General features: G+C 42.5%; 1 protein-coding gene across 23 annotated transcripts in view; it reads right to left on the reverse strand.

Annotated features, from left to right (window-relative positions):
- Nucleotides 1-23,853, reverse strand: part of ZMYND8 (zinc finger MYND-type containing 8) — a 105,892-nt gene that overhangs the window by 43,495 nt on the left and 38,544 nt on the right. For 17 of the 23 annotated variants that reach the window (XM_057503061.1, XM_057503057.1, XM_036902070.2 and 14 more), the window contains 8 exons: nucleotides 21,853-22,071; nucleotides 18,763-18,876; nucleotides 16,647-16,739; nucleotides 15,431-15,518; nucleotides 12,787-12,842; nucleotides 10,858-10,935; nucleotides 9,710-9,825; nucleotides 4,507-4,988 (listed from right to left, as the gene is read on the reverse strand). In XM_057503061.1, the coding sequence (XP_057359044.1) occupies nucleotides 4,507-4,988; nucleotides 9,710-9,825; nucleotides 10,858-10,935; nucleotides 12,787-12,842; nucleotides 15,431-15,518; nucleotides 16,647-16,739; nucleotides 18,763-18,876; nucleotides 21,853-22,071 (1,246 nt within the window). The remainder of the gene's footprint in view (nucleotides 1-4,506; nucleotides 4,989-9,709; nucleotides 9,826-10,857; nucleotides 10,936-12,786; nucleotides 12,843-15,430; nucleotides 15,519-16,646; nucleotides 16,740-18,762; nucleotides 18,877-21,852; nucleotides 22,072-23,853) is intronic. The other 6 variants (XM_036902074.2, XM_036902076.2, XM_057503067.1 and 3 more) reach the window with 1 other exon arrangement.

Raw genomic sequence — 23,853 nt, forward strand, 5'->3', positions numbered from 1 at the left:
CCTGTGTTAAGTACCATTCTGACGGCAGGAAACATGAGTCCTAGAATTAAATTAGGAAAAATGCTCCTTCCCTCCCACACACCCTAGCACTCTGGGTGGGGTGGGAGTGGAGGAGTTAATGATTCCTATTAGATTTCCTCTAATTATAAAACCTTGGAAACAACCTCTATGTTCAAAGGGCTGCGTCTTTCATAACTCCTGGAGGCATGCATAGGTAACTCCTCAGCACAGCAGCACTACACGGTCTCTGACAAGACAGAAATGCTGCTTTAAAAGGTTATTGACTAACATGGAGAGTATTCAAACACAAGTTAAAAAATAAATACTCTCAACAGTCCACAACAGACACTGCAAACAAGTGATCCACGAACCAAGTAGTTCACAGATGCATCTGATGCAGTATTCAGATATAATTTGAGCCAATATGTAAACACTGGGATAGTTCACATTTTCAAAAACATTTGAGGCTTCTTTTGAATAATCAGAAGAAATCTGGCACCAGAGCCTACATTTCCTCTCAGCTAGACCCCACAAAAGGAAAAGGCTCCCCCAGAGCCCTTCAGAAAAAGCGTGCCAGCTCAGCATTTTGACAGGTCCAGGTATGACCTTCTAGTGGGTTAGAAGCAGCTTTTTTAAAATAAATACAAGAATGGAAATGCTATAACGCATCCTGTATTGGAAGAGTAGGCAGTTTGGGGAAGTGTTACACACTGAAGCACATACAAAATTGGTCATGAGAAGAATGTGTTTCCGATTTAGCTCACCCTGGTCCCTGCACCACTTCCCAGCCTTGCTCATTTCCAGACCTGCCTGATCCCTGGAAGGATATGAGTTTTCAACTTACTAACATGACTTATAAACCAACATAGAAAAAGTCCTGGAAACAGTATCTAAGGGCTGACTGTGGGAAACAGGAGGATCTGTGACTTCAGTTTTTATAAACAATTATTTCATGATAAATATATATTTGATTTCACAATACGTAAGGAATATATGAAAATGTTTTTACTTCTCCCTAAACAGTAAGCCACAGTAGAGCGGTAAGACCCAAAGGAGATCAGAATGTGGGAAAAACCAGGACCTAGGACTCTTTCCCTAATACATATTAACGACTTAGATCAGGATCCCACAAGCAAATATTGGCAAAGGCACTGTTTCTGGCCAGGAGCTCTAGATAAAGGGGGGAAGCAGAAAAATCACTGAGAACACAATCTACTCTGACCATTAAGACGAGAGGAATCCAGGCCACCCTGAGTGAAAGGCCTCTGGCTGAGCAAAGTCATTCTTAGAAAGCTAAATCTAGGTCTAAGGATTAGAGACGCATGATTCTGAGCTCCCCAATGCCCCCCACCCCCAAACAAAAGGAAAGCTTCTAAACTCTCGTAGAACTTTTATTTAATAACTTTTTATTTCGATGTGTGGTTTTATGTTGCTGGCTACAAAATTATTGCTGAACTAGTATGACTTTTCTATCCTACGACAATCTTTTTTTTTTACACAATTCTGTATAATCACAGTCTGATCTCAATTATACACTTGCTGATTGTGGGAAATTTCATTCAATATTCCACTTTTTCTACTAACTGCTATTATCACTGCTAACAGCAGAGGGCACTAGGGTGCAGTGAAAAGAAAAAGGGTCTAGATTCAGGCTCTGGCGGAGAAAGTCGATACACGCTCCACAGGGACCTCAACTTGCCTTCTGCAAAATGGGGAGACTTAACTCAGAGTTTCTTCTGACTCTCTTGGTCTACTTGGTCTATAGAGGCTGGCAAACTGACCCACGGGTCAAATCTAGTACATCACCTGTACTTATATTGGCCTTCAAACTCAGAAAGTATTATATTTACCATGTTTTAATAGTTGGGAAAATTTAAAAAATCAAAGATTCATAGTTCATGAAATATACAATTATAATGAAATTCACATTTCACTGTCACAGCCACATACTGCCTATGGCTGTTTAGTAACGACAGTGTTAAAAGTTGCATAATTGTTAACAGAGAGCCAAAAAGCCTGAGATATTTACTATCTGGCTCTTGAAAGGGGACAATTTGTAAAATTAAAATAATATTGAACATCATCTTCTCTTACTGTATTACTCATCAGCAAGGTAACTCATAATTAGCAAGATGACCCAAGCACATAACGGCAAGGGGATTATGTATCTTGGGAAAGGGACTTTAAAGTCTACTGAAATGGGAGAATCTACTAACTTACTGCTTTAAAAGTCACTCAAATTTTAAAAGGAAATGGTGAGGAGTGTTGCCAGGAACTCTAACGTCATTCAAATGTCATTTTTGACCTCTGTCTGTCCCAGGGAAGAGAGCTGCTTAATTAAACACATTATACATGTTCTCACATTTCTATAAACTATGTTTCCTGAAATATGGTCCAGGAAGGATTGTACCATATTTGGTTCACAGGCCAACATGTTTTATTTTAAAATTATGTATTAATTTCATGTACATTAGGAAAAAATGCAAGTAATTTACAAACATGAATTTATAGATTTTATTTAGCTTATGATGAAGCTAAGTTGCAGATTCAATGTTTAAGAATATAATAAAATAGATGCTTTGAGAACACAGCAAAGATGATGGCAATCAAAGTTCAGTCAACAGTGATTCACAGGATCGCTGCCGGTTAAAACTTTATCTGAAGTGTGTTCTCTACGGGAACTAACAAGCTGTGATTATATGCTAGCTTTGTTAACTTGGCTTAAATGGACTTATATCATGGAATACAAGTTCGCTTTCAAGGAGTGGTCCGAAACTAAGGGGCAAAAGGGAAGTTCTCCCTGAAACCTGGTCAACACAAGTTACATGTGAACAGAGCTCTAAACTCTTTAACTGTACCTAAGCCCACTGGTCCTGGTGGGACTGGAGACAGACTGCATGCAGCCTTTATTCTGAAGAAATGGAAGCCCCTGGTACTTAACTCTCTCTACACCACCCATCGCCGTATTTGGAAGAGCTAATAACAAACCAGAAACTGGGAACAGTAAGAGTCAAAATGGGTGGAATTCTTTTGAGTTCAAAATTGACCCAAGTCCCCATCATTTTATCTTCTGGGAACGCCTGTGGTCTCCTGAAGAATTGGTACCTGCTCTTTAAAGTGTTCTTTTGCAAAGGAAGGGAAGGAGGAGGGAGAAGGAAGGAGAGGGGACGGAGGAAGGGGTCCATCTGAAAGGCTATCCAAGGTTAACCCTTTGAACAGAAGTCTAAAAGTGATGGTCCAACCTTTAGATATGTTGTATTCATTCTGGAAAACATTCTAAGACATTCTGAGTTGACATTTAATAACTGGGAGATTTTACATAAAAACGTAGATTTCCCATTTCTCTGAAAGAATATTATGATCTGAAAACTGTTGAGTCCACATTCCTGCATGGCAACCATGGGCTGCAGCCCCTGGGCTGGGGCCCGTGCCCCGGGGTTTACCAGTCCCTGCCCCTCAACAGTCTCCCCAGCCCAGAGTCTGCCAACTGGCTGCCTCTTGACTCATCACCGAAGCTTTATCACCAAGTGGGCGCTTCTCTGTGCCCACGTCTCTCAAAGGCAGAACAACGAAGAGCAAACAGGGACGGGCCATGTTTCGAGAAAAATGAGAGTAAACCCATTTTCCTGTGGAAGTAATAAGGTTCTTAAGCATTTCAAATGCAAGCCAATTAGGTTTGGGTAGAAAGAATTCAAGAATTCAATTTAAGTCAGTATCCCTTTTCTTACACTCAGCCAGCACCCCTCATTTACATCACCTCTCAGAATCCCTGCAGGCATTTCGACTAGCAACCATCCTAAGCAGTAACAGAGAAGCCACCACCTTCACCACAGTATTTCAGACCCTGCCCTACACCCTTTGTGTGCAGATTAAGTCACTTCAACCTTACAAGAACCTCTGAGGCAGGTCCAGTTGTGCTGTCCTGGCGCGGGTGAGGAAACTCCGGTACAGGGGAGGTTAAGCATCTTGCTAAAGCCCCAAAGCTGGTGAGCAGCAGCATCCTCTCCTCATCCTCAACCACGTCTCTTACGTGCAATACAACTAGCTGTTGAACGAGGGGGACCTCCGAGGAGTGGGACTATTCTGGGGAGCATATTACTGTTTACCTAATATTTGAGCATTAATACGGATGTATGGTTTTAACAGAAAAATGTTTCAATGAAAATAAAATTCTTGGAAGAGAAAAAAAAAACTATTGCACGAAGTTGTGAATAATCTAAGAGGCATTTAAACTGAACTCTGAAAGATTTCTGGCCATCTCTGCCCAGTTCTAGGAATGACCTCCCAGCTGGCCTCTGGGGACCAATTTTCTCATCGTTTGGTCCCTCACACCAAGGATCTGTTGGGTTATTCATTTAAAATGTCGAATTTGCCCCGCTGGAGGGAAACCCCCACAGCTCCCTTTGACCCTGTGACCACTGGCCGGGTGAGGCCCGACAGGTATGGCATGATGGAAACCCCGTGGTGTCCCGGGGCCTCCTCCCTCCTCTCCCACCCGGGGCTGACCTGTGCTCTTGTCCAGGAAGTCCATGGACTCCTCACTGGCACTGAAGTGGCTCGACGTGGCCTTCTTCTCGGCATCCTGCTCCACGTCGGAGCCCGTGTGCACCGAAGAGTTCGTACTCATGGGGGAGCGCGGCATATCCGACAAGGAGATCCTGCGGCCCGAGCCCCCGCTCAGCATGGGCTTGCTCATCAGAATCTTGGGGGATGCCGTCATGTCAAAGTTGAGCTTGACCTTCTCCTGTTTGTCTACCTTGGCGGCGCCAGCACTGGGGTTGGCGGGATCGAGCAGCATCTGGTACTGGCTATTGGGCGTGTAAGGTGTCCTGAACGGAGAGTAATTAAAAACTCCGAACTTCCGCCGGATGTTCTCCACGTAAACCTCCATCTCTTGCATTGCACTGTTGAAGATGCTCTTAGTCTTTTTCACAGAAAAAGGAATTTCTTTAGACATGAGGTAGCAATTATTTATTGGAACCCAGGCCCTACAAGTGCAAAAGAGGGAGTGTTAAAGTCAATTTGAGTCTTTTCCACGATTTTTTCTTTTGTAAGTTCTCTAAAAATTTATTTTATTGGGCTAAGTAAACTTAACACGAACTCTACCCTTGAAACCAATGTTTCAGTGTGTAATACAGTATTGCTGACCACAGGTACAAGGTTGTACAGCCAACCTCTAGAGCACACCTTGTTTATAATTGAACCTTCGTGCCTACTCATTAGTAACTCCCCATTTTCCCCTCACCCCAGCACCCCCAGCAATCACCATTCCACTCTTTGATTCAATGAATTTGACTATTTTAGGTAGCTCATACAAGAGGAACCATGTGTGCATTATTTGTCTTTCTGCTACTGGCTTATTTCACTTAGCATAATGTCCTCAAGGTTCAACAATGCTGTCACAAATATTTTAAGACTGGATTGTATTTCACTGTATGTACATACCACATATTCTTTATCCATTCATCTGTCAGAGGACATTTGAGATTTCCAGAATTGTCTTTTTCTTAATGCAAACCAAATTAGCATAGTATGTTTGCCAAGATTCTTAACAGGTATTCCTTTTTTATTTTTTTTAATGACTTGGTTTGAATGGCTAGTAAATGATCAACCATTAACACTCAACAGACACGTTCTATCCTAAGGACAGGACATGAACAACAAATTTAGCTAAAATAGTAAAAGGCTAAATAGATTTAGTCATTTTTATGCCGTTAAAAAATAATAAATCCCTTTTGGCTTTGCGATGATAGAAAGTGAAAGTCAGTGCATCCTCAGCAACCCCTCGGAAAGGATAATTGCTCCACATCTCTCTCTTCTGCACTGAGACACAAAGAACTTGCTTTTCTTTCAAAATCAGGATTCTACATGGGACTAGAAGGAAACGTTGGAAAATTATAACCCTAAAAGGAGATACTTGGTTTTGAATGTGAAGATAATTCATGTGGGAAATAACCCAAGAATAGCCCTTTAGCCTTTGGGTATGTGTCCTTCCCATGCCATTCCAGGCCGGTTCTCCTCCGACCTTCAGTATCCCACATCTCAGTGCGCTCTGCAGAAATTTCATGAGAACAGAGCTGCTTTTCTGGAATTATCGAGGCAAGTGACTGCAGGCAGGAGACAGGAACACAACTGCCCTACTCCAGGTGGAGGCCAAGGCCGCAGGGGAACAGGTAGGTGGGAGGTAACTTCGTGACACCTGATTCCCTAGCCTCAATCCAGATTACAGCTGAGAATCTGGTGGGAATCAAGGAGGCGGCTGGGATTTCAGACCATCAACTGAAGCCACACGGAGCCAAGCAGACCATGGGGAGACAGACACCCCACAGCCAGTCTGACGCAGGCACCGCCTACCTGGGGACTATCGGAAGGACCCACGTAGGAATTTAACCCAAATCTTCCAACATTTTAAAGAGAAGCAGAAGATACAGACTTCCTATATTACATCTTACCCAAAATTTAACAGCATTCTATGTTTAACATTCCAAATTTTTAAGAAAAAGCAGCCCAGGAGAAATAAAGCATGTGCAGGGGGCAGAATTCAGGGCACAGGCTGGCTGGCTGCAACTTGTGGTGCTCCTAGCTTATGACACGAACTAAAGCTGAACACCCCCAAAACACCCCACTCAGTGCTCTCTCAGAGTACTGGAACTTACCAGCTTCTCAGCCATTCCAACTCCCGGCTGTCATTCTGCAGACATCTGAGGAACCACACCTGCAGCCAGGTGAGCGAGGGCAGAGCAGGGGCCAAACACCCTCAGGGTGAGAGTCTGCACGTGTTACAACTGGGCGGGCAGGAGTCCAGACCAGACAGGACAGCAAAGAGGAGCAGTCAGGATCCCCAGGCTGTCCTTGGACAAAGGACTCCCCGTCCCTAAGCCAGTGTCAGCTCGTCACTGGTAAAGTGGAGGATGAACCCCTACCCGGAGGGCTGACCAGAAAATCAAAAGAACGTACCTATGCCAATCCAGGCACCACCAGAGGTGACCTGTTGGTCACTGTGACTGCATTTCCCCAGCACTTCTGTCCACTACCAGGGCCTTGACTGTTCCCTCCCAGGTTCTCAAGTGCTTTCAATTAAGTTACTTGGCAAGTAATTTCGGGAAAGTGTTTCTTTTCCTTGCTTAAAGCAAGCCCAGGAAACATTTAGAGGGAAATTAGGTTTGCTACACAATATAAAATCTCTGGGGGGTAATGTAATGAGAGGTCACAGAGTCATTCAGCTGAACTACTTCCTAGCTCTGATCCTCAGTTTTCTTATCAGTAAAATGGGGATAAAAGCAGCCTCTGCAAAAAGCACTTAAAACAATGCCTGCTGCATGGTAGGCAATTAATGCCAGCTATTTCTTTTTTTTAACTCTGTGGGCATTTAATAAAATATTTTCTGTATTTTTATGTAATATTGTGTGTGTTTGTCTATTAAGCAAAGTCAAAAAAAAGCAAAATCTTCTGAAGGACTAAAAGCACATGGTGAGACTCTTCAGAACATGCCTTGATTTGTGCAAGAGCCTCTCCAAGCTCTCTCTGGTTTATAAGCTTGACAATGAACATATGACGATTTGTGATATTTCTCATACACTCTCTGGCCTGTTTTGCTTATAAGTGTCCAGGCTTACGTGTTGGCTCCACGACCGCAAAGTGAGTTCCCTGAGAAAGGGACAGTGTGTCATACCTCATCAGTCCCCCTTTACTCTCTGTGGCACGTTCCTGGGTCTGGCCCAAGAAAGGCTGCCGGCAAACCAGCCCCACCCCTAAGAGCACCCTGGGAGGAAGGGGCTCTCTGGCTTCACAGCACAGCCAAGAGTGACTGCTTGTCCACAGCTGACTGAAACATTCCGAGAATGCTGCATGGTTCCTGTACCACTATGGAGGCCCTTACCAACTCCCCAATACCCTCCCTCACCCCAAATGAGCCCAACAGCTTAGGGGGGGTTAGGAAAACCTCACGGGCCTCAGACAGGTGCTGCTGTCTTCCACAAACAATGGGGCCCAGCTTTCACGAGAGCCAACCTACATCAGCAAGTTGGGGGCAAATGGCCTCTGGAAACAAGGCTCACAAAGTTCACGCCCCTCAGCCACCTTCTGTGGCTGTCTGACAGCAGCTAAGAGGCCGTGCAGGGTGGGCCCCACTGAGAAAGCATCATCAGAGACTGTTGAGTCTGGGAAAGTTTGGTGCATGGGAGCAAGCAGTTTCTTCTCCACCCACGTGTATCCTAAGGACAGCCACACTGTGTCATAATACAGAATAAGAATCCCAAATCATCACGACGGCCAACACCTGCCAGGCTTTAATGAAGGGGCAGAAAGATGTACAGCCTGCCACTAATTCCTCTACTTTTCAAATAAAAGCCAAACTTCTGACCACAGCCAGTGTGAGCCGGGCCCGACCACCCCCTTGATCCCATCTCTTAACCACCTTCACCCTGTTATTTCCTTCATCTTGTTCAAAGCACATTGTGCTCTTGGCTTTTCCTGACATACCAGGCCTGCTCTCTCTACACTCTCTGGTCCCTCTGCCTGGATCTTTACTTGGCCCCTGCCATTATCTCCTGGTCTGAGATTGCCCCGCCTGTCTGTTTACTTGTGTATTATCTGTCTTCCCCACCAGGATGTCGGCCTTTGGACGGGGATAGACAGTGTCTGCCTCCTCACTCTTGTATCCCCAGCATCCAGGACTCAGTCCGGCCCACGGCAAGCGCCAGACACATTTCTTTGAATGAATGAATGAATAAATGGATTTCTGAGAGATTTCCAGCAAAACACAACAGAATCAAATGAGCATACTTCCTATCAAACCCAGGATCATCTCAGCTAATTTCCATTTTACCTCCTGACAATTAACTGCTGGGATTACTAGTAAATGATTTTACAGATTACTTTAGAATTCACTTTTTTTTTGCAAGATGACAAGCAAAATTTAACAGAGAGAGCACTAGCTCAGATTCTGGTGTTTAAAATTATAAACTGTATTTCCTGTATATCTTGTGGGTGTGTCTAATTTTTAGAATTTGTATTTTAAATATTCTCCCCCCTACACACTCACACTTTTTCAAACTGCTTGGTAGGGCTTCAAAAGGGTTTTTGCCTCATTTAATCATAACACAACTTGCTAAAAGATATCAACCACTGCTCATCTTCATCTACCTGTTGTTCTCAAGCACACGGGGCTGTACTCTAAAGGCGACCGCTAATAGCTGGAATAATGCACTTCCATGTGGGCGAGGGAAAGGGGAGGGCCGAGAGGCTGGGAGGGAGGGCTCACACCTGTCAAAACACCACCCCCTTATAATTTCCCATGTTAGCTTCAGAGAAAAGGGAACTACCCAGCACAATGATAGGAGATTCATTTACTGGTGATCTAGGGAAATACTTCTGATCCTTGAAAGCATTCTTCTGAAAAGCCATTTGCGCAGTGGTTTAATTTACTCCAGAAAAATCAAAGAAAGAACAGCAGCCCTTAAAATAGACAAGGAACCTATTCCGGTGCTGGTTTCATCAACAAAACCATGAAAGCAAGAATCTTTTCTAACCTACCTGTAAAAACCGAAGCCCACATACGAAGGCTTAACACAGCACAGAACAATAGTCTTGAACTGCAAAGTCACTGGTTGGCATCACAACCACAAACAAAATGACAGCCATACCTCCGCCCCTTCTTGTAATCAATGACAGCATCGAAGATTCAGTTAAAGCTTTAACTAACGCCCACCTGTCATGTTGTCCAAAGAAACGGGCATCAACCTGCCCATCTTTATCCCGCAGGGCTTTTGCAGGCCAGAATGGAAACCCCTTCAGTTTTGCCCAGACCAAAGGATGTGGATTGCTCTAGGAAAAGAAAAACAAAATCCAAGAGTTTGTACCTATCGGACAGCGAGATATGCACATAAAGCTTAGCAGGAAGATAAAGCAACACAGAGGTGATACAGGCCGCAACGGTTACATGGTTAAAAGAACAGGTTCAAGCAGTCTCCCCAAGTGGTGTTCCCTAGAAGGGGTGGCATGACCGGTAAGTCTGGGTGAAGGTGGAACGCGGTTAAGTAGTAAAGCTTAAAAGAATGAGTGCTGACGAAACTCGGTTGGAATCCTGGCTATGCTCCTATCGCTGTGAGCAAGAGCTCCCGCCTTTCTGTGCAACACAGGGACGGTGATCCTTACACCTTCTGTCAAGCTGGAAGATTAAATGTGCATTGCACCTACCTACCATGTAATAGGAGGCAGTATTAACCAGCCTTACTCTTTACTGAAGGCTACCCAGAGCCTTATCTATTCAGGTATTAATCTCCAAAGGCAGACAGAGGTAAAACTACATTTTGATTCTCAACTTGACTTGTCCAATCTTGCCTCCAAGTACTTGACCACCCCTCAGTCCACCCCAAAAATGTACTTCTCCCTGTAGAACACAACTCTGAAAAAGGCATATTCATGGGAAAATCAAGGGGGGTTTTTCTCCTCCAATCTCCACCATGTGGAGAGCCCATAAAGTTAGTACAGGGAGGTATTTCCAAAGCTCTTAAATACATTTGTAAGTAATACACTCATTTAACAGTCACCCCATTAGCTGCAATACTTTTGGTGTGGCCCCTCCTTCTCTAATGGGCTCCTTGAATTCTGCATCCTACAGTCTGCCCAGGACAATAAATCCACCAACTCATGACAGTTCCTCTGGCGAATTTCCAGGAAAAGAGGTTTATCCAACCTGGATTACTTTCACTCTGCAGTGATTTCATCACTAAAGACTTATTTTACAACTTCATCCAAAGTTTTGTTGAGTGAGCCACCCGGACACAGCTATCTTAGGTGGTCACCGAAGGCACACAGAGTTCAGAAAACAAAGTAAGGAAAGGAAACCCAACTTACACAAGGCTCACAAAACCAGTTATCTCGTTTTTGGCAAGCAGCTAGGTAACATTCTGGACATACTTCGATTTCATTCATCTGAAAAGCAAAAATATATTAGATTGTGTCATCCCAGGGGCCCTACATCTAGAGGCCTCAAGTACTTCATTATGATACTGGCAGACAATCGCTCAGTTGAGTCCTACAGTGGGGAGCACCTTAGAGGTGGATTCAACCAAGGCTCTCCAACCCAGAGCTTCCGCCTATTCCAAGCCCCGTCCTCTCTCTATCTGAACCATGTCTCCCAGCTTCTGTGGTTTACTCTCCACACAGACATCTATAAACTTAAATCTCATCTTGTCCCTCCTTTCACCTGTGGTCCTCTATCCGGACAGTTTAACCCCTCCAGGAACACTTGGCAATGTCTGGAGACACTGTTGGTCATCACAAGAGGGAGCAGGGAGGCGTGACAGATGCCACTGGAATCTCAGAATGCAGGACAGTCCCTCAACAAAGAACTGTCCAGCTTCAAATGGCAGTAGTGCCAAGGCTGAGAAACTAACAATGAAGTCTAACCCCCTAATCAGTTCCTTCAAGGCCAGGTGTGACCTGGCCGCAGCTCCCCCAATCCCTGCCAGCCACTCTGGCCTCCACTTGCCATGCTCAGTTTCTGTACATCTCTAACCACACCATCCAGAGCAGTCAGTCCATGTCACGTTGCCCTATTTTATTTCCACGGACAACAATCTGAAAATTCTGTAACTCTTTGTCCCTCTCCCCCTTAAAAAAACACATTCATTCCCCTACAGTGACATCACGCCACAGAACCAAGGGCCCCAGGAGCTCCCTTCCTGGATCTCAATTCAGACTCCATTCCTTTACTAGCTCTGTAACGCTAGGAAAAATTGCTTATCTTGTCTGAGCCTCCGTTCCTCATCTACAGAATGGAGGAGAGCAGTACCTACCAAAGAGGATTATTATAAAAGTCACATGAGATAAATGTAAGTATTTCAATCAGTACATTAGCTCACATTTATCAGACATTCAGAGTATGCCGGTATCACTGTGAAGTGCTCTGTAGATAGTAATTCAATTATTCCTCACAACCCCTCTGAAGTAGCACTGTTGTTATTCATTTAACAGAGGGTGGAAATGAGGCTCCAAGATGTCAAGTAACCTGCCCAAGGAAAGGTCTCACTGCAGTAGAGTGGCAGGACCAGGGTTGGACACACACACTTCTAAAGCCCACATTTCACCACTGGCGTTAGTTGCTATTATCTTCCCATTAACATGATACAGTCCTCTTTATTTCCTCTATCATGCACGGCTCCAGATAAGCAGCAGGTGCTCAATTAATACTAATTTTATAATTGTAACTTATAATTATTATAATTGACTAGCTTAACAGGTCAATGGATAAATGAATGAATGGATGGATGGTGGAATATACATCCCCCTTCTACCCACCCTACTTCTGGGCTATTATTCCAGACATAAGGGCAGAACAAAGTGGTAACATCAGGTCTAGGGCAGCCCTGGCAGCAGTGTGTTACCAACAGGTATATTCAGATGTCCCAGAATATCTGGCTTCAATAAATTTCACCTCAGGCAATCCCCCAATTAAAAGCCTAGTGTTTTGCCCCCAAATTCAAGGAAACAAATGTATCTCCTCCAAGGGGGAACTATCTGGACAGCTCACCCACGCAATAAACTCCAATTGCCAATGAATGTATCAAAAACAGTCCATCACTTGTCATCACAGAAACACAAACCAAAATCACAGTGAGGTGCCACTGTTTTTACCGATCGCACTGGGGGATCTGAGTCTGTGCCTCAGCCCATGTCCCAGTCACCATAGCTGGCCTGCTGGGAGATTCTGCAGATGGAACCTTCCGCCGCACCAGCCCTCAGTGTGGGCACATTCACAACAGGACAGTGGGGGACACATACCTCATGTTCACAGATTTTGATGACTACTTTCGCTATTTGTGTCAATTTGTGATTTCCTAAGGGAATAAGAAAATAGGATTAGTTCAAATGGAAATGCTTAACACCTGGCTTTAGGATTAGTCTTTTACTAGTAACCTTCTAACTTGCCTTCCCCTAGGACTAAGCTTTTAAAGGCTAAAAACCCAAAGGTTTTCTGGTTTCTCATAACAGTTCGAATTATGTGATTTCTCCCATGAACATTGACAATGATATCATTGTCTCCGAGCCTGAGCAATCTGTGAGTTTCTTACAGCTCATAGATTAATATTTGAAAGATGCTTGTACATTCAAAAGGCTCAAATTAGTTGGAAGGAGCCTTATTCTGCCCATTGTTCCAAACACCAACTCATGAAGGGCGCAGGGCAAAGAAACCAGGTAACTGAGTACCTTTAGTGCACCTGGTGCTTCGAAATACATTTTCTCACTAACACCTCAAGAAGCCATGTTAGGAAGCACCTATGAATGTTCCCATTTCGTTAACAGGTAAGCTAAGGCTCAGGAGCCAGTCAGTGCTCATATGAAACCACTCGGCCAATGAATTGAGGATCTAGCCCCAGATCTTGCTCTAAATCCCTCACCTTTGCAATAAACCAGAAGACAAGATGGTCAAAAATCCAGTTTCTTTGAACATTATAGTGTTTTCAGAAATCATCAGTGTTGGCAAAAAGATCTCACATACACACACACACAACACCTAAATTTGTGCCTTGGCTTGAAAACTCAGAAGATCTTCTAACACTGTACCCAGAAAACCTGTGGAGTGTCCAGGGGTGACCCCTCCAGACCAGGTAGGAGCTCCCGTTCTTCAGTCCCTAGTTCTCTCCAGGGCCAACAGCCATCCTGGCTCATGCTGCTTTTTTCTGGCCCCTAACCTCAGTCACTTGTTTATATGATCTTATTGGCCTTTCTGTATATTTCAGTTTATAATCTTCCCACAAATTTTCAATACCTAATGCCTCTCTTCGGCCCCTCCTTGTGCTTCTGGTTCTGCTACGGAGTTAATGAATGCAAACCATGTGCTTTAAACAGACATCCATCCATTTATATACACCTTCCCTTAAACATTAGCTAACAGACTATGCTAGGTCCAGGGATTCACAGGAGTAAGACGTAGCATCTGTTCTTAGAGAGCTTACAGCCTGGTAAAGAACTCAAATAAAGACAGCACCATCCAGAAAGTGTGATAAATGCTACCAGGGGGAAGCACAGGTACTGGGATAGCCCCTATCAAGAGCACCTAGTATGGTCTGGGTAATGAGGAAGGCTCCTCAGAGGACAGTGTGGCTGGCACTGAAAGACAAGGAGATGGCATCAAAGCAAAGAGGAGAAAAACATTCCAGCAGGAGGAGAGGAATACGACAGGACAGGACAGGACACTGAAAGATCTACCTGGCCAGAAGGTAGACAGAGAGGATTGTGAGAAAGGTAGGGCACTGAGAAAGGTTCCATATTTAATGGAAATCCTCCTCCATTCTGTCCAGAAGGCTCAATCCTTGAAAACACAGCTGACAACTCTCTATCCAGAACATCAAAAACTCCTAAAACTCGGTAATTAAAAAACAAACAACCCAGTTTTTGAAATGAGCAAAAGATGTTATTATTTTACCAAAAAGAATATACAAATGACTGATAAGCACATGAAAAGACACCCAATACTGTAAGTTATTAAATAAAGGCAAATTAAAACCACCATGACATAGTATTACATACTTTCAAGAACAGCTAAAATTGAAAAGACAGATTAACACCCAGTGTTAGTCAAGGAGGTAGAGCAACTAAGACTGTCTCATACCCCCTACTAGAAGGAATGCAAAATAATACAACCACTTTGCACAAGTTTGGCAAAATACAATTATAAACCTACTCAACAAGCCACCGATAACCACTCCTAGGTATTTACGCAGGAGAAATGAAAACCTGTGTTCACAGTGGCTTTACTCCTAACAGCCAAAAGCTGTAAACAACCCAAATACCCATCAACATCAACAAAGGGCATAGATAAATTGTACATTGCTACAATGAAAAACACTCAACAATAAAAAGAAAGGAACCACTGATACACACAACATGGATGAATCCCAAAAATGCTACACCGTGTGAAAGTAGCCAGACACAAAAGAGTACGATCTGACTCCATTTACATGAAATTCTAGAATACATAAAACTGATCAATAGTGATAGAAAGGAGAACAGTAGTTCCTTTAAAAGGATGAATTTAGTGAGAAGGGGCAAGTGGGAATTTGATAGGGTGAAATAGTGTTCTAGACCTTATTTGGGGTTGTAGTTACACAGATGCTTATACTTTTGTCAAATTCATGTAAAACGTAAGCTATTGTACGTAATTATTCCTCCATTAAAATAGGGCTTCTAAAAAAGACAGGTAAGCAGCATCATATACCCATGAGCCACTTTAGATGTCAGCTCATATCTTAAAATGTACATAGTGACTACTCTCCTTCACACATATTAGCAATCTATACACAAGGATTATCCGTCAGCTACTGGACCTGATGCATGAAAAGAGAGCTTGATTTTTTATGAAAGGTGGAGAATGCACAACACACATAGCATACTCTCTTTTATAGGAGTCGTCTAAGCCACTCACCCCCATTATAAATGATGCAGTTGTGCAAAATCCATTTTGCATCAGCCAAGAAGGCTTCTGTGCAGCCATACATTTTCTTTTTAGCATTCTGGGGAGGAAAGCCACAGAGCATAATCACTAGTGAGTCTATATGAGCCACAGCCAGTAACACCTGCGTCCCCACATAATTTTCTTAGCAGTCATTTGCCAAATTAATTAATGCTTTTACTCATTTCCCAAGATGCTATTATATTTGAGATCTATAACTCTATAAAAATGCATTCACTGAATTCATCACACTAACCTGAATTTTCTCACCTTATAGCAGCTGTCATTAATCAAACAGCCCCTTCCAATGAACCAGGATATTTTATATATTTATGCATTTATTATTAGTTGTAAGTCTCACATAAGCCTTATGATTGAAAACTCAATATTTATATGACTATAAATATTATCATCATCATTTTACAGACAGGGAAACCAAGGTACGGTAATGTTAAGGAACTTATCTGAAGTTTCAATGCTATTAAATTACGAAGCGAGGATTCCAACCCTATCTTTTTTGAATGCCTTCTTTTTCTAATATCCTGAGTGTGTGTACAATTTTCCAAAGCAGGTTTGATATATTGTTTGAGGGTCACCAGTGCAGACAGTATGAAATAGTGTTCTCCCCTTATCCATTCTTTTCTTTACCCATATTTTGATGCCAACAATTTAAAACTCAGCACTAGGCTGACATGCACAATCTCAAGTGTTACAAGTGTAATTTTCAGCAAGGAAATTTAGCCTAAAACTTTTAAAAACACCCTCAGGCATTAAAGAAATAGCTTTATTACTAGAATAAGTCAAGTTCTAAGAAGCTACACATTTACCGCTAATCTGGAGGTTTCCCACACTTAATTTTCTCTTCCTGCTGCTCTCATTAGCACCTCCAAAAAGGAAGTGAAAAGTAGGTGAGGCTCAAATCAATCAAATCACTAATTCTTAGAAACTATGATTATTGTGGACACCAGCAGAATTAATATCTAATTTGTGGATTTTAAAACTCCATTGCAGTCCTTGGAAGAATGTTACAGAAGTTAATGGATCAAGAGCCTTTCATCCAAATAAAAATGGTTCAGAAGACAGAGAAACCATTTAACTTGAGCTGGGGCACAGGAAGTGAGGGAGGGAGGGCTTCAGTCATCTTGACAAATGCAGGCTACAACAGCGAGGTTATCTCACTTAAGCCAACCTTTTCCAATGTACAAAGATCCATAGGATGGAAGATGTATTCCGCATAGTCAGGATGCTGTTCCAATGGAACAGGCTTCTGGAATGCATCTGTCTATAAAAGAAAGAAAAGATGCACAAACACAAGCCAAACCCATCACTACTATGCAGGACAAAGCATTAATACCAACAAAGTACTTTAAAGATGGAGACAACTTATCAGACAATAGTTCTAAAGGTTCCCACAAAGAATGACCTTGGTGAGCTCCAAATTTGGGTTCACCTGCTAATTCTGCCTGGTTATCAATAATCGTGGGGAGTGTTCTGGTTTTGTTTGTTTTGTTTTCAATACATATAGGTTCTGCCCTCTTATTTAAGACTGACAAGAACAACACATGATCGGTTACCTTAGACCATATCTCTGAATATGGCTTATCTATCGACAGCAAATGCCCATAGTCAAAACTGACAGAGGCTTAAAGTTGGCTACACCTAGAGAACACACATGAAGTCTAGTTCCCCTAAATGCCAACACATACTGTGTACATAGGGGGAAAATTTAGAGAGTGAGATTTTGCTCCTCTGAGAAGCCAAATTACCCTCAACACAGGTACTGCATAAAAGCTTTCGTCCTGATCCATTTCCTTAAGCTCTACTTGAATCTGCTCAAAATGCCAGGCCCAAGTTCGCTGATGGACGGTGTTACCAAAAAAAAAAAAAACTCAAAGATTTCATTAAACAAAGTATACCCAAACAGAGCATCTGCAAAGGTTACTGTATGCAGTCATGGGTAACGTTTTATCCACAATGAAAATGCAGCAATTGAAGTTAAAAAGATGCTTCAACAAAAATCAGCAACTTTCTGCCTTGATTTTCTATCATACAATTTATGTGACAAATGAACACCATCTCCAATTTTTCTTTTTGGGTTATAATTCTACAGTGTTGGCCAGTCCACATAAATCTATTCTTTCTATAAATAGTCCCCAGCAGATACAATTTAGCCTATGAAAAGCAGGAAGTTAATTCCTTGTCACTCAACATAAAAATGACTCTACAGTTTAAAACAAAGTTTGTGTTTTACCAAACTGAGGCTATCTTATACACTTTTGCTTCCATTAATGGAGATTTTGTTAAAGAGACAAGTAGCTTTCTGATTTAGCAACACCCAACTGGCATGCTCATGCCCTGAATTTTCATGGTCTCATATTTCAGACTATAATCTCAAAACTAAAGCTTATTTTTTTCTTTTCCAAGAAATTAAACCACACTGGCTACTAAATGCCCTGAGAGTCTGCATTTCTATGTATTCATTTGACTTAGAAAAGTAAACTCTGCAGTTTCACAAAGGATCACCACTGGTCCATATGGATGCCTCTGTGCAAATCAAAAAAGGAGAACTGCATCCTCAAATTTCCTTAAATTGATCTGTAGAAAAATGGCATACCAAGTTGATTATGTTGGCATAACACATTGTTTTTTAAAACAAGGTATCTTACTGCCATCCACCTGAACGCTGTCACAAAAAACTAAAAGCACCATGGCTCTGATAAGGCTGAGACTTTTTGGAGAGAAACACTGTTTAGTATAGTTGAATGTGGTGGGCCTGCTTTTATGTGCAGATTTTCCTTAAGGGGCACAGGTTAAATCCCATTTCAAAATGGGAAGGAACTAACCAAATTCTCACCTTTTATGGGACTCTCATTGGTTGAGTTTTACTTACGGTTCCATCATCAGACCTTGATCATAAATAAACTGGGTTGTACTCAGCTTTCCCTATGAAATGGATTTTACTAACTCCCGTGGAAAGGAAGCACAAAACTCCCTCTTACCCAATGGGCTATGAGATTTCACTTTACAGCCAACTAGAATCTTAATTCCCTCCTTAACTTCCTACTCTGTATCATTTCCCAATTAATCTCCCTGAGGACACAGAATGCTCACTATCGAGAATTAACTGAATGAATATCATCGTACCACATGTTTAATTTACAGATATTTGAATTCAGGCACATAAGCAGGCCCAAAGGCCAAAAGTGTCCACCAAGCTAAGGCCACACAGAACAAGAATGTTAACCGAACAAACCCAAACTCACTATTTCCATTTACGCACACACCAAGAGGAACTTGCTTCTTACCCCTGGCTGCTTCATTTTCTGAATGGCAAACTTGAGCAGGTAGGATAACTGTTCGATGGTGAGCATTGTCATGGCTTTACTCTGGGTCTCGATGCATTCTGCTACTGTAATCTTCTACAAGTCAAAATTGCACAAATGTCCAGTTAGAAAAAAAAAATTACTATCTGTATACTTATTCTTATTTCCCTTTCCTCCTGGATTTCCAGTAAGCTCACACATAAAAAATTATTTCCATCCAAAGGACACTAGTTATTTCACTTGACAAGGACTCCAATCTACTTGACCGTAGATTGTATTGGCCTCAACCATTCTATGGGTTCAGCAGATAAAAATTAGGACACATACCAATCCATTTGATCACCTTATTAGGAAGTGGTTTTAGCTCATGAAGATAATGACATCTCAGAAATGTACAGGTAGGCAGGCCCCTGAAAAATTGTTGTTTTTACCACATTGGGCTTCAAGAGTGGAATATGAGAAAGGAAAGGGCACTTGTGGTTTCAAGGTGGTCTCTTCACACAATTCATCAGCCGCCTCACTCAGTTCTCCTAAGATTCTGAGCTATCGTTCAGGAAACTGACCAGGCATTAACTCAATGACATCAGTGATGGAAACGGACAGTCTTAGTCTTCCCTGCAGAAAGAATCCTAGGGATGGCAGTGAACTAATAACAAGTATGACTTCACTCTCCATCACCCCTGATGTGAACCGACGCAGGACACTGTGGCAAACTGCACGAGAAGCACAGGCTGGCTGGCTATCTCCACACACGATCAGTATCATTTTGTAAGGGAAATTCCCATCAAAGACAAATGTCTGAAACCAGATTCTCCTATGCAAATCTGTTACTGCATCTCAGAGTTTCAGAATCCTTATGCAGCAGCTACAAAAATAGCAAGTTCTGATGATGTCAGGAAATACTCTTTAACCATCTGTGTAGGGAGAGCTGAGAAAAGTTTTCTCCAGTTAATCTGGATTTCATTTCCATTCTTCGTATCTCTAGGGCCTCCAAAACAAACTTTCCGATGTGCCTGGTTGGCTGTCAAGGAAAAGGGCAACACAGGAGCCATGCAGAAGCTGAGGAACAGCACGTGACACATGTATCGAATTGCTCAACGACTACAGCCTGAAACAGCTAGCCCTCCCAATTGACTGTCTTACCAATTCACCCCTGGAAGAAATTCGGGGCTCTGATTCGTAGACACTGAACACCTGTTGGTTTGAATTCTGAGTCATGTGCAGGTCTAGATCCATGGCGAATGCTTGGGTTGCTTGCTCAACAGTCAGTCATTTCCTCTTTCCCCATCCTCAACCCTTTCCTCCTCGCTGCCAGCGCTGGTTTCCACAGTACGGATGAAGAATGCCAGACAAGCATTTTCAAGCCTTTTTGCATGGAGACTGGTGATCCAATTCTAGCCAATGAGGCCAAGAGGCAAGGCTGCGGGAAGCTTGGTAAACAGCCCTCCGCTTGATAAAAAGGGATGTGAGGAGAGCCACTCCCCCACTGAGGGGAATTTTTGTCTAGCCACAAAAATCTTATGGCCTTGGGGACACATCACCTCAACAAGGAAATGGGCATCAGTCCAGCTCTGAACAAAGTCTGGCCTGGCCTGGCTCTGTCTCTGGGTTCTTTCTATGCATGATAATAAATTCCTATTGTTTCAGCCACCTTTCATCAAGATCTATTATTTATAACAAGAGCATCCTATCTGAGCCACTTTTGCAAATCAATTACACAATTGGGGAGGACTGCTCAAGGCAAAAGGAAATAGATGAAGGTTACAGTACTGACCGTAACTACAACAGAACCAGGTCGGGCTCTGAACAAGAGGGCATGTGGTGCAAAGCCTGTCCTACAGTCTCTCCATCTTGAGTAACCCCAAGAGAACTGGCAGCCATATTTTGCAATTTTAGGGGCAGAGCACCTTTAAGATGTCATCCCCATCTCGATTTGATGTCTAATTTCTTTTCATGTATTTCTTATTTTCCTCCTTTCCCTACACAAAAAAGCAGTGTCTTATAGCTTGCTTTTTCCCACTAAAGAGCTGTCCATTTCATACACAGAAAGCTTCCTCATTTGAGATCTAATTCCAAGAAACCTCTGAATCCATGTGATATTCTCTATTAAACAATTTTCAGTATTTTGAAAAAAAGCACCACAGTTGGAACTTGCCAAGAAGAGAAGACACCGCAGGATAGTAGAAACTAGTAAGTGTTGAAATGAAGAAGGTTTAAGCTTTGCTCTAAATGAACTACACATGTTCCCTTCATGATGCCAGCATGCCTCTGCCTCTGGTTCCATACCTGCAGCCCCCCCTCTGCCTGGTAAGTCTTCCTGGTGGCTGCCTGGCTCCCTCCTTCCCTTCAAGTCTTTCTCAGCTCTCCTCGGGAACCTTCCCAGTTCTTCATTTAAAATGGAAATACCCTGCGCCTGCCATCACTTCCTATTTCTCATCTGCAATTCTCTTTCTCTAGAACACTGTCTTTCAATATATTGTAAGTAACTCCATTTTGGTTTCTGTCCTTTTCTCCTGGGGGAAAAAAAGAGAAAAGAACATGACTCATGCTTCTTTTTTCATTCACGCCAAATCCCTAGCTATCAAATCGGTGCTGGAGAAGTAGTTGTTGCATGAGTGAAGCATCAGATGGCAACCACATGGAATATATGACCAAAATTGCTCTTCCCAGCTTGGCCATTCCCGATGATTTGGTGATGGAGCAGGAGACAACGTCCAGGAAGGGGAAAAACAGCATGCGATCTTTTCAAAATATGCGAACTATTTAAGGTCTGTAAGTTAACTTCTGAAACGTTCATTACAGGAGAAGCAGAGAAGCCTGCAGATCTCAAAGTGATCCAAACACCCAGGAAGAATCAAAACCCAGATTCAATGCAACGGTCTTTCTAAGAGCTGCAGTGCTGAGGCCACAGCCAATGCTGGTCCAAAAGAGGGGTGACCAGGATAGAGTAGGGGCAGGGCAGGAGATTTCCTTTTTCCCTGGATTATTTGGAAAATTAAAAATAAAAGGAAGAAAGAGAAAGGAGAGGAAGAAATGAGGCAGATAATGTGCATTCATTCATCAGGAACTAACCTCACATTCAGGACAAAACCAGTCCCCCTCTGGTTCCGATGTCAGTCTCAGACACTTAGCGTGATAAACCCGGGGACAGAGCTCACAGCAAAGGACTTGGCCTTCCCGGTGACAAACCCAGCAGTAGAAATCATTTCGTCCGTCCTGCGGTACAACATCAACAGGGTCTGTGGTGAGTGGCTGCTTCATATAGTAAAACGGACCATGTCTTAGTTCTGACTGAAATGTAGGCAAGAAAGACAGGTTTGGTTTCAAAACAAATGTGCATTCTCAAAAGGAATTTGAACAAATACATCAATAACAGCAAAAGAAAATTACAGCATTTCACACATTCATTACAAAGCCATCTGGGGTTATGCTACTAAATACAGAGTTTGCAGGTTTTTAGATACTAAGATTCTTTTCTTCTATTTTAAGAGGGCACGGATTGAAAAGCTGGTGTCTTAAGAGTTAATATGCAGCCCCAGCAGGGCAGCCTAACGGCTATAACCCAGGGAACACCAGGTTCGAATTTTTGCTCTACTGTCTGTATGACCCTGGGCGAGTCAATTAACCTATCAGCTTCAGTTTTCTCATCTGTAAAATGGGAGTGAAAATACTTAACCTCATGACATTGTGGTTGGGATTAAATGGGATGATACAACATATGCATTCAACACAGTACTGCCATGACTGATATTGCTAATACGGTTAAGAGCCCAACATAGGAAAATCTAAATGTATTAAGTCAACAAAAGTATGGCACTTTGCCCTGGGATTCCTTCAACAACAGATTTTTGGAAAACAGATCAACTGGGTTTGAGTCACCAAAAAATGGTCATCCGTTTTTTAAGTCTATCCCTGATGCATCATGTGCCTTAAATAAAAGGCTTCCTAAAGCCATGATTCTTGAACACGCTAGGTCCTCATATTTGCAGGAGCCACATTTCCTATTTAGTACCAACAGTGGCAGAAAGAAAAGAAGAGTGGCCAATTCACAGGAAACAGACCCCTTCTTATCCCAAAATTCAAGAGAAATGCTTCCCTCATGACACACGATAGAACCCAAGGAAGCCACACTCCGAACACATAAAATCACTCGGAAGAAAGTCATTAGGACAATGTCTAAGTAACCAGTAAGAAGTCCTGTTTAGAAGTACCATGAAAAAGGCTGCTAAATGTCAAAATGGCCTAGTAACTGGCTGTGTGACCTTGAAAAAGCCACTCAACCCACTCTGAGCCCCACTTCCATGGATGAAGGCTTAGCTATAACCTGCAGCACACACCATTGAATAAACCTCCTTGTATAATCAGCATATTTTTCCCTTTCCGTCAGCAAATAATACAGTTCCCTCCATAAAAATCTCATGTGTTGGTCAGAGACTGCCTAACTTTTGTTGATACTGGGAATGGGATCATTTTGTTCTATTTTCTAGTTATTGTTGGTACATAGAAATGCTGTTAGAGTTTTGATACTGACCTCCTATATTAACAGTTCTAATAGTTTACCGATTAAAAATATTATCATCTCTTAAGGAACATCAGTTTTGTATGTTCACGTCTAATATTGTTACACTACTCTTCTTTTCCCTTATTTTAATGGTTAGGACCCCCAGTATAATGGGAAAGAGTGGCCAAGATGGCACGTCTTGTTCCTGGTTTGAATTATGAGGTTTTGATGCTCTCAAAACACCTGCTATTTCCACACTCCTTGACAGAGAGCCTTACGGGTGTTTATTGAGCAGATCTGTTAACCAGTCCTTAAAACCTCCCTATTCTCATTTTCTACTATGAAAACAACTAAGACTTTTAAGGGTGATTGCATAATTCCAGAGCCCAGTTATTTTCCTGCTTTGGATGAGTGTTTAAGATAGAGGGCTCTGTGCTGGGTTTCCAGAAAATAACATCTTTGTTGAAGATAGTCTTTCCAATACTGTCAACACACACACCATATTCATTTTATCCTCACAATCACCCAGAGACACTAACCTCACTTGACAGATGAGAAACTAGGCTTAAAAG

This window comes from Manis pentadactyla, chromosome 5 (genome assembly GCF_030020395.1).
Source record: "Manis pentadactyla isolate mManPen7 chromosome 5, mManPen7.hap1, whole genome shotgun sequence".
NCBI lineage: Eukaryota > Metazoa > Chordata > Mammalia > Pholidota > Manidae > Manis > Manis pentadactyla.